We start from the raw sequence: 12,388 nt of genomic DNA on the forward strand, positions 1-12,388 counted from the left end.
TTCCTATATATATATTTCTATTGTCAACTAATAACATGCATATTGACCGAGTGATGTTTAATGACTTATTAAATAATCAAAAAATTTGGTAGAATAATCAACTATAATTTTGGTAAAATTATATTTTTGGTTCCTCAATTTATTTTCAGTTTCGGATTTAGTTCCTCAGTAGTTTAATTCACAAATTTGATTCTTCTATTTGATAAAATCATGCAATGTTGGTCCCCTAAGGCCACAATTGAACGTTGACCGTTAACAAGTGATATTGTCTGTCACGTGTCATATTTTTATTGGATAATGATTGTCACGTGTCATGTTCTGATTAAATGTCAACTCCATGAAAGATAGAATGAATTGTTGTTTTCATTGACCAATCACAACATGACACATGACAGCCATCATCTAATAAGAACATGACACGTGACAATCAACATCACTTGTTAACGATTAATATTCAATTGTGACCTGAGGATCAACATTGCACGATTTTATAAAATATGAGAACCAAATATGTGAATTAAATTATTGGGAGACCAAATTCGAAACCCGAGATAAACTAGGGGACCAAATTTATAATTTTGCCTATATAATTTTATAATAATCATTTCAACTTGAGCCAAATAATTCTATAATAATATAGATGAGCATCTTGTACAAATAATATATATTGAAGTTTATTTTTTGTTTAATTACTGATATTTCGTGGTTTTAGAAGAATTAATTAATAAATAGCGACAACAGCCTTAAACTTATTATATATCAAAAAGAAAAAGTTTAACCTATACTTCAATTTTTCTCGGGGACTTCTTTCCCATGCGGAAGTTAATTAAAATAAGATACGAGACATATAATATGCTTTTTATACATCAAGAAGTAGTTCTTATATTGCTTTAACTTGTATATTATATTCAGGTTCTCGTTCATTTTCAACTCATACCAGCTATAAATAAGCAAAATAGCTAGTTTCTTGCTTGTTGTTGTGTATATTTTCGAAGAATATATATTATAGACACACAAAAACACATAATCATAAATTAACCCAGCAATCACTGGAGTTCAAAAAATCAAATACGACAAAACATGTGTGCATGGGTATGGGAGGTAGAGCCAGAAAATGTGGTCCCAGGATTTTGCTAGGGTTTTGAATTTCAACTGCGTTAGCGTTGCCACTTGCCAATGAGCATATCCCTGAAGTCCAAATATATTGGATACTGGACTACTACACCAGTAACTGATGAAGATTCCGACAAAAGTCAAGGAATAGAAACAAAGCATCAGCCACGTGGTCACAATGCTTTGTCTTTACTGTTGTTTTCCATTTTAATTGAAGTGAATTATGGCGAATACTAATTAATCAATGTCTATTTTTATGATACTACTCATACTAGTTAAAAATAAAAGTAACAGGGATTTTTTTTTATAAAGTAAAAGGAATTTTTTTTAAGCATATATTCTCTTATGATTACTAAAACAATCTCATATAATTTTTTAACAAAAAATCTTTAATTCCTTAATAAGAACCTTTAATTATATATAAGTAGGAAAAATGTTAGTTATCTGCATATTAATTTATATATAAGTCAAAAATAATAAATTAATCTGATTCAAGGCTTCAAGGCTTCAGTTATTGCTATCACATAGTAATTATATAATTTTCCTCTCTTTTATTGCTTCTTTTTTGTTAAAATATTAGTAATTTAACTTCTTTTGAGTTTTTATTCGGTAGATGTTAAAGTTAGTTAATTTACCATATTTTTTATTGTATTTTTTTTGTAGAATTACACAGCAAAAGACCTGAGAGAAGATTGAAGAACTAAAGCAGCGTACTCAGTGTGTCAACAATCGCTCAGCGCGAGGAGACAATTTGGAAGCCAAACTTAGTGCGTCTTTGGCGGCTTAACGTGCATATGGTGGCTTAGCTTACATCTGGTGGCTTAGCGTGCATCTGACGACTTAGCGCGTGATCACTTATGTCAACTGAATTTTGCATGTGCGCTTAAGGGCATGTGTTGGCTTAACGCACAGTCAATGTCAAAAAACATGATTGTGTTACATTTTAAAGGAGAAAAAAAAAAAGAGAAATCAGAGCAGTTCTTTGAGGGACCTAAATAAGGAGCTAGGGCATGAGAAAAGAGGAAGAACCCACTCATTTAGGGATCCTTTCCTCCATCTTCTTCCATTTTCTTTCAGACCTCGTGTTTCTTTTTTGTATTAATAAGTCTCTCATGACAATGAGAAGACTAAACCACTCATTGTTGAGAGCTCAACGATCAAACACTCTTTATTTAATGATTCTAACTATCTATTTAATGTTATTTGGATATTATTGTTTCTTTTCTGTGCTTAATATTATGTTTATGATTTGATCATCCATACTCATGTAGTGTTATAGGGTTTATGCATTAGAAAATGTTTATCTCCTAAGAACTTGAAAAGAACATTTGAGTAATCCATGTCTACGGATAGGATGACATTATTTAGTCTTATTTATGCATTTTTATTCTTAAAGCAAATTATTTGATGTAGCTCTTAAGGAATCAGGAGTGAAATTAGGTACTTTAGCTTTTTTACATGAGAGATCATGGTTAAGATAGGTTAGCGGATGAAAGTAATAATCGAAATAACGTTAAATAGTAAAAATCTTTAATGTTGCATCAAAAGTAATTTTGGTAGGTAATGTTTCAACACGTTCCGTAATTTTACTTCAACCGACAACTTTTCCCCAAGTGTTTGTGTTTTGTCTCTTTAATGTGTTATGTTTAATTATTTTTGTTTATGTTGAATTTTACATTCTGTATCATTATTCGATCAATATTAAATTTAATTCATTAATTGCTTAAAATTGTACATATATAAACTTTGAGTACAATCAAAATCCCTATATACTTGACACTCGATCTTATCGTTTTAAAATACTACTTAGACGGATTGATGCACTTGCTAATTCTTATTATATATTATCTATATTTTTTTTGTTTTAGAAATTATAGACTGCAAAATCATAGTTACATAAAAAAAGTTATAGATTAAGTAAATTCTTATTATTTAGTCTATAAGTTTTATGCATAACTTAACCTATTATTTTTATATGATTTAACTATAATACTCTGTGAGTGGAAATATTTTTATACAATCAACCAAACAGAAATCATTCTAAAAATTATTTTTAAAGTAATTATTATAAAAGTTAATAAAATTATTATATATGACATATATTATTAAATAGTAGAAGTATAAAAAACGTTTATAAATATATTTTTCATTCTAATTAAATTCATTTTTATAAATTAATTTATTGTTTCAAAAAAAATATTAAAAAACAGTGAAGCTCTCTTTTGTAGGGAGAAAGGGGGATTCCAAGTGAACAACGCCCTCCGATAAAAGCATTGGTTAGCTTCTACTTTGTTATAGTATTCGGCCATCAACAGTACTCAACTTGTAATAATTAATGAAAAACTATATATATATATATATATATATATATATATATATATATACTCACTCAGTCACTCTATCTTGAATTTCATTTTTCCATTTTCTTTATATATCTGTGTTCTTTTTTCATTACATCACTCATTATATCTTCTTTTTCTTTTGTGTTATCCTTCTCCTTTTTCTACTTCAATCGGTTTCATTTTAGAGTGAACTTTACCAGTCCTCATAATTAATTAACTGTGTCATTATAAATATTTATGAGAAATAAATTCATGAGTGTTTGTGGTGTAAAAGTTTTTTTTTTCTTTCAATAAGAAGTTCTTATTCTGTACCATTTAATGTGGGATATCGAAGTGAAAAGTAATATATAATGTCGTGAAAACTCCTTTTCATTACTTCGAAAGTACCTTAAAAAATTTCCCGTCAGAAACAAGCTTGTAAATATTTTGTATCAAAATTGTACTCTACCAAATAGGGCTTGGTTCAAGCTTGGTTTGAATTATTGAGCGTTGGACAAATATAATGAATAGAGCATATATATTTATATTGCATTATATCATGATTGTATATATTTAAAAAATGAACCTTTTCTATCTCGAATTCCACTTCACGTTTCTCCTGACTTCAGTTTCTTTCCTTCAAGACCAAACGCTGTCTAATATTGAATCTTCTAATCCATTAGCGATCAACAGAAATTTGAGCTTAATTAATAACTATTATGTTGCCCATGTTGATTTTTTTTATACACATGTCCGCACGTTGAAATTAATAATATGTCAAAATTATTTCTAGAAACCATATCAGTTAATTCACCTCTGTTGCCTATTTAGTTGTTTTAAGATTGTGGATTATTAGGGTCATGAGAATGAAAAAAAAATAGGTGTTATGAGATATTTATTTCTTTAAGTGAGTTCAACTAACTCTACTCAGTAATTGATGCAATGATGCTCAAACTTGCTTCTAAATAGCGAGGATTGCAGACCCTAAACAAACTGAAACAACTAAAACAGGAACAAATTAACTTGGACAAAAGCAAAATGATTGGAACAAAACAAAACTAGGTTCTAAATATTGAGGGTTTTAAATCAAAAAAAGAAGAAGAAAGAAAGAAACAATTAAAGCATAAATTAAGCAAATCAATTCGACAAAACATTAAGAACCTTTAGGCATCTGATATTCATATGCACAAGAAAACATATTTTCATCGAATGTATCCATCATATATCTCTTGAGGTAAAAAAATAAACAATCAGTTTTTGAAATGGAGAAATCCTTGCTTGCATCTCGAGTTAGCTGGCAATTACATATTTCTAAGATCTAAATCACAGGAATAGGTTATTAATCAGTTAGCTGTGAGTACTATAATTAGTTAATATAGCATTTTGGCTCTGATACTCCCCTCTCTCCTTTACTCCAAGCATAGGTGAGTACTGAGTACCTCAAAAGTTTCCTTTCCATTCTCTTTTTTTCTCAATCACTTACAGAGACTAACATAACCAGAGCCTTTTATGAATATTAATCTCTTTACTCGTTGCTGAAGTTAGAACGATGGAGAGCTGAGGACGCGACCTATATAAGCTAATTAATGTTCAAATTAAGATATTCAAATTAAATCCCAATTTACAAGTCAAGAAGATGTGGGAGAACATTGATGCTCATGGCTTCTGGAAATAATTAAAGCTTATTATTGGACAGACAAATACAAAGATATTAGTTATATATATAACTCACATGATTCTCAAGATACCATGTGATCATCTAGTGTAATTTCAACTCTGATGAAAAGATCAGGTCTAAAACACGAGTATATATGCATACATGACTCACGTCATATACATCATAAGGAAACAAGCACCTTGAATATATGTCAGGAGATCGAAAACTAGAAGATCAGATCAACAACAACTAGAAATTTGACCTATCAACAATCACATTGAACATGGAAATAAGAAGAATTGAAGTTCAGCTTAATTCCCTAATTAATTTATATGTTTGCAATGTTGTTTTCATAACCATTGCTACCCTTATTTTGATTTGCTCTCTCCCCCTCCATCTCCCTATACTTATACAAGTACCTTTTAAGTGGCTCAGAGTAGTCATCAAACCCTAAAGTAGCAAGGGCCCAGCAAATATCGTCACCATTCACGGTCTTGCGCTTCTCCTTGTGACACTTGTCAGAAGCTTCCCCAGTGACAAAGCTAATGAACTCGGACACACTTTCTTGCATGGTTTCTTTAGCTTCCTTTGAGATCTTGGCGTTGGGAGGAAGGATTTGCTTCATGATGCGCCCCACATTAGCTATTGGAAGCAACCGATCTTGCTCCTTAATCACCCCATCTTGTGCAGATGTGCCACTTGCTGAAGCTGTGAAGTTGTACTTAAAGCCTTCTCTGTCTAAGACTTTGCCTATGTTGTCACCCATTTAGTCCTCTCAGACACAGACACGTTGCTCTCAGCTTTGGTCAAGTATCCAATATATATATATATATATATATATATGCTTATACATGTGTAAGTGTAACTTTATATATACCACCAACCCAAAGAATCAACTGACAACACATGTTATTTTAATTTAATTATCAATAATTTTAAGGTAAATTTTAAATATATAACAGGTGTAAGTTTACTACCACTTAACACAAAATTCAATTCGCACATAAGGTTATTTGATCTCATTTAATTATTAGATATCTCGAGTTCAAATTTTAAATATAACCTAATTAGATATTAAAAAAGAGAATTTTACTATTTTTAATAATTTTACTTAAAACAACAAAATTGTTTGCATAAAAAATAAAAATGTCTATGTCAAAAATATGATGATTATGCAAAAAGTGCATGTCTATGTGTATGCGCACCATGTGGCTATTTAACTCATTGATGACAAATGGCACTTCATGAACAGAACTAGGTTAGTTTTATAAGGGGACACAGTGGCAGGCAATTCCCTTTGTTGCTGAGAGTTAGGTTTATATCTTTCGAAATGGTAGTCTAACCTTACTTATGGATCTTAAAGTGTTCGTGGGGCAATTCAACTTCCCGAGATCCTTGAACAAATTGACTCAACTTAATATTAATTATAGACAGTGGTCCCCTTTTACGTACCTTTCCTTTTATATCTTTTTATATTTTATCATCAATTGACTCAATACCATCGCTTTCCTTTTATATATCTTATCATATTTAATCAATTTCTTTTACTAATGCTGTCCATAATTTCGAACCAAGTACAGTAAATAATGCTGTAAATTAATTTGAACTTGTGGGCACTATGAGTGCACGCTGCTGTCTATTGTTGGACACGATTACACGTACGTACGTATATATCCAAACACGTAGAAAGAAAATCAATTTTTGATGATTCAAAGAAAATCAATTTAAAATAAATTCTCTTTGATTACCTACTACTTATTAATTAAGTACTCCAATATGTCACTTTTTCGAGCAATAATAATAATAGGGTCATAATCAGTATTTTTAGAATATTGATTAAAAAATTAAAAGAAATATTTATTATAAAAATTATAAAAAATGTAAAAAAAAATTATACACAAAATAATTTTACATATTTTAATAAAAAAAATTATTTTTTTAATTATTTAATCAATATTTTAATAACACTAATTAATATTTTCCATAAATAATAATGAATTAAACTTGACAATCCTGTCCGGATTTGAGTCAATGTAACCAATTTATAATGATCATCGCGTATTCAAGGGTATAATGACTTTGTTACATTTGTAAATAGAAATTGTTAATTTTGATAATTTTTTATAAATTTATAATATATATATATATATATATGAAATATTTTGTTTATAACTTAAAACTAATTTATGCATAAATTAAAAATAAAATTTTAGAAAAACTAATATTAATTTTTTTTAATTTCTATATATTAGTCTATGCATTTTGTAGAATATATATATATTTTTTTTTCCTTCCAAAAAAAAAAGCACACTGCCAAACACTCCCCGTCCATTTCCCATGCTAGCTGTGACACCTTCCTCATTTTCAGAAATGTGAAATAATATTGGGAAAGCAACTTGAAACGCCGTATTGTCTATCCAATTATCTTGCCAAAATCTTATCGTGTCCTCACCTTTAAGATTTTTTAGGTTTAAAATGAAAACCAAAGGGGCAAGAATTTGGGAGTAATTTTAAGGATGCAACGTTATTCCGCATCCTAGTCTTTTTTAATATTCTTGAACTGTCCCATATTACGCTGGGAAAATCAATAGTTTGATTGGCTTCCACAAAAATAAGACTAATTATCAGCTTCCCATTGCATGCTTAAGACATGTTAAATATCACTTAAGATGGACTAATATTAATGAAACCAAGGGTCAACAAATGTTTAACTGAAATTTACTTTCTCCATAATAAATAAATAAAAATATTTTCTCTTCAGTTGCGTTCTCTCATATCTCCTAAATAACCTCCAAAATTATATACATGCACCATGTTATTTTAAGAAGAAAAAAAACAATAAAATGTGACCACAATGATAAGTTGATCCTTTGTTCTAAGGATATTGTTTAAGAAATTAAAAGAATAAATTATTTATTATGAAAATTATATGAGAGTAATTTTTTTTATAAATAATACAATTTTACATATTTTAATAAAAAAATTAGTTTCTTATCCAATGATTAATATTTATCTTTAAATTACTTCAGAGGTGCATGTTAATTGACGAGTGCTCATCTCAATCATGATTCTTTCAAAACTCCTTTTTCACTCTTTTTTTTTTTATGTGGAGCCCTTTTTCACATTCTTCATACAATGAAAATGACACAAGTTATGGCTTCATTAATTAGTAGTATCATTAATTAAAGGGAATGTGTGACTGTGATCCCCTATGTGAGCCAACTCTACGATACCTATTACGCCTAGATGCGTGTATTTCATATGAAGTCGACGCACTTAATCGGATCAGAACCAATACTCGGAAGAAGAAATAGAAAAATTAAGTGGGAAGAAATTGTTTCCTTCTCTAATATATAATTAAGTTAAAACATGTCCTCTGAAAGGAATATGATAACAAAGTTTATATCTGTTTTTTAAAAAGATGTCGATCGATCTATAAACTGATTAGGAAAAAGGAACACATCTGCTTTCAATTTTGCATGTTCATGAAGGCAACCTTAATTATATGATCTTACCAGTGATTTAAGTAAACAACAAGCACAATAATAATAAGGAACGCAGATCCATAATAGCCATGCATATATGGCTTCATTATCATGTAAATATTAGGATGCATATATTAAAAAAAAAAAAGATTATGCATTCTCAGAGGATAAATTTTTTTATATATTCATCCAATCATAAATTATTATATATAATAAATTTATTAATTTTTAAAATAATTTAAACAATAATATAAATTGAATAACTGTATAAAATTATTTTGCACGATGCATAAACATCAAATATAAGTTTACACACTAATTAACCAGGCCAGATTTAGTAACAAGACAAAAAATAAATTAAAGCAGACGCTGGAGAAACTGATCTCTTTCTTTTCTAATTAACAACCCAAACCCTAAACATGAATTTAAAATAAAAGTGTATATATTTTACTTCCATTACGCACATATATATCCCGGCATAACTGTTCTCTTTCTTTTCTTTTATCTTTTCCTTACTCAACTCTTCATATATTAAGAAAATAATAATATATTCTACTTTGTTACCTCATACATGCATGATATAAAAATCTCGATTAATTTCAATTGTTACACAAGAATACATTAATTGATTTAACTTTGGCAAAAAGGAGACATCATCCATCTGTGGAGTAGTATTGTGAGAGGGTATGGGGATGAATTAATTAGTTCTTTTTAAGAAATGAAAAAATAAAGACTAATAAGCGGTACAAGAAAAAAAATGTACCATTTTATTAACAATATTCTAGTTGTTATAAAATAAAGTGAAAGTGTGTATGTGAAGTGTGATTATTATGGCCTGGATGCCTTTGTACTTAGGGCCAAAGAGAAAGATTTTTCGTGTAACTGAACCTCTCGGCGTGAGATCACTGTTGCGGAACACGGTGCGTGGTCCTGTTAACGTCCTTCATATATCTTAAATTAACAGTAGCAAAGTTGCATTTATATGCAGGGAAGAATATAAATAATATTAAGATGCAGACAAATCCCAAAAACATACTTATGGCCCTCACTTGTGTGGATGTAAATTAAAAGCATAAATTGCCATGTCCTAAGAAAGATTTTTCTCTAACATCTTTGTTTAAAGAGAGCATCGATCCACCGGGTTGAAAATTAATTCAATTTATAGGTTATGTCAGTGCTTTTAATTTGACACAACTGGAATGTCTTCAAGTTATGAAGGCTTTTGTTGGTTCAAATATGTGCCTACACACATTGTTCCTTCTGTACGTAGTCTTATATATGCACAAGTTTGTAGTTACTAGTTACTGTAATTTTTCTTTCCAGTGATTTTGCTGCATAAAGATTATAATTAATTTGTAATAGGTGAATTAATTCCTACGTACTGATGTGCCAATTTAACACAGCCTGTGACCTGCAACTAATTATAATATACGAATGGACTAATTAATAAATTAAAGAAATGGAACCGACCTATTATCAATGAGAAAGACTAAGATTTGATTTGGGATTCTTTTTCACAACTTGGCACAATAAACTATTATAAACCTGAAAGTGGGTGTAGGCACATGACTGATAAAGAGACTTTAGTTTTGGGTACAGAACTACGAAAGAGACTTTGACAAACCCAAAAGGGTTTTTAAAGCTCTCTATGATGGAGCTAAAGAAATTCATACATTCCAAATCTTTTTTCTCTTTTCCAGCTGACCTTCCTTCCCACTTTGGTTAGTATTCTTGGCCCTTCATCCCTAACTATCTCCCACTCAATTATATAGTGGGTATCTATGCTGATATTATATTATTTTGAATCTTCTGCAACGGCTAACCCTCACCATTAAATGTTTAAAAGGTTTAACTTTGAAATCCCTATTTTTTAAACAAAAGAAATTTTCAGCATAAAAAATAAAGATCTTTTCTGTAAGACTTGAAGCTATTACTATTAGAGAGTTGGGTTCTTGCTAGTCAATAATAAGCATAAATATTTTAAATTAATATTTCTAAATACTAATATTTTAATTCTAATTTGGTTTCTTGTTAAATCCAAGGGTAACTCTTGATAGAATCACTTTTTTCAATAACTCCGTTGTGTATATTGTATGACGAAAATGTTTTCATCAGGAGTGCTTTTGAGAAAAAGAAGAATGAAAATAGTAAAAAAAATTGGTGGAAATAGGGCCTAATGAGCCAGTTTATAATAATCTACGGCCCAAAATAATTACTGGATATCAAGTGGACCAAAAGGTTAGTGGATGTAGTACTTTTGAAATGACTCCTTTTGTTGAGCAAAAATTAAACTGCTTAGCCCACTTAATTCCTCTCCGACAAGGTTTTATGAGTAATTGAATAAGGATGTCAAAATGAATTAAACGCAACAAGTCAACTCATTTAACCCATCAAAAGGGATTGAGTTGGCTTAATTCAACCGTTTAACCTACATAACCTGCCAATCGAACAAATCAAAGGGTGAGTTGGTTTGAGTTTTTTTTGTTAATATTTGTCTGTATTATTTGGTTAAATATTAGTATTTTATTAGACAAAATGTTTTGTGAACTACTATTTATTTTGTATTTTGCATTACATTTATTCATCTTGTGATGATAGTTTCTACTTTCTAGAGAGTATTTCTGTCAGTAATTTAGCATGAATTATTTATGTTTTTTTATGTCATATGTCAAACTAATGAATACTTCATTTTTTATATAACTTTTATTATTTTTTTAATTTTAATGAGTCAACCCAAGTCAACTCATAACCCATTAGGGTTGGAGTGAGATTTTTAAGAGGATGGAAAACAGGTTGAGTGAAATTGGGTTCAACTAACTTATTTTAACATCTCTATATTAAATGGGTGAATATACAATTATTCGAATTTAAAATTAGAAAGAACAAAATATACTGTTGACTTTTTTTTTACAAAATTATATAAATAAAAACAACACTAGATAATCTACATAATATATTTCATTTGAAATGAAATGAACTAATCATTTAAAGTATTTTAAAACAATTAAGTTGATCTGATAAAGAGCTGTATATGCATGGAAAGGTTATGATTTTTCATATACTTTTTTAAGAATAGTTTTTCTAACTAAAAAAAAGCTAGTGGGAGAGAAAGAGATAAATAAAGAGACGGTAATTTTAACTCCATTGGTTTATTCTTAAGATGATGGAATAATTAATAATCGTCATCAATTTCCCAATTATGGGTAAAACTATATGCAGGCTAGCTGAGCGACCAAATACTTATATCATTTTCTTTATATTACATGCATTAATTTTTGCCTAGTCGAAACATTTCCATATCAAATTAAAATACTAATTCTATGTATTTCCTATCCTTGGATAAAACAAAACACAATCGTCGAAGAACTATAAGATATGCCCATGAAAAAGATTAATAGTCCATATGGTTGGGTTTATCCCTAGAGCTACTTTGTCTATGTCAATTAGCAACCATACCATCAATTAATAATTCTGAACAATCAAGAAACCGAAATTTTGTGGAACGTCATTGTAACTAGGGTTTACATTAATCAAGAAATGTGAGATATAACTGAAGTTTACAAGCTTCTGTCTTTATATTGGTGTAATTATGCATGCTTCATCAAATATATCGATCTCTCTATCGATAATATCAACGAGATCTTTGTCATCGATTTTATTACTAGTTTGAAATGGAAAGCCTTCTAATTTTTAGGCTGAAAATGTGAAGCTTAGCTCATGTCTGATATTCTAGTTTGTGCCGTATGGGAGCAGCAGTACTCAACATAACCAAAAGACAAAGATAACTTTTCTAAACGTGGGATTATGACTCC

General features: G+C 29.5%; 1 protein-coding gene across 1 annotated transcript; it reads right to left on the reverse strand.

The window, feature by feature from the left end:
* Positions 1-5,097: 5,097 nt before the first annotated feature.
* LOC114370802 (nuclear transcription factor Y subunit B-5-like) lies at positions 5,098-5,892 on the reverse strand. Its single transcript, XM_028328192.1, has one exon. The coding sequence runs from the start codon at positions 5,855-5,857 to the stop codon at positions 5,420-5,422; it is 438 nt and encodes a 145-aa protein (XP_028183993.1). The 5' UTR covers positions 5,858-5,892; the 3' UTR covers positions 5,098-5,419.
* Between the last annotated feature and the right edge of the window lie 6,496 nt (positions 5,893-12,388).

Source organism: Glycine soja, chromosome 10, assembly GCF_004193775.1.
Source record: "Glycine soja cultivar W05 chromosome 10, ASM419377v2, whole genome shotgun sequence".
Taxonomy (NCBI): Eukaryota; Viridiplantae; Streptophyta; class Magnoliopsida; order Fabales; family Fabaceae; genus Glycine; species Glycine soja.

Bases quoted from the DNA above. Each gene is read 5' to 3' on its own strand.
- LOC114370802 (XM_028328192.1), bottom strand. From the start codon at position 5,857: ATGGGTGACAACATAGGCAAAGTCTTAGACAGAGAAGGCTTTAAGTAC.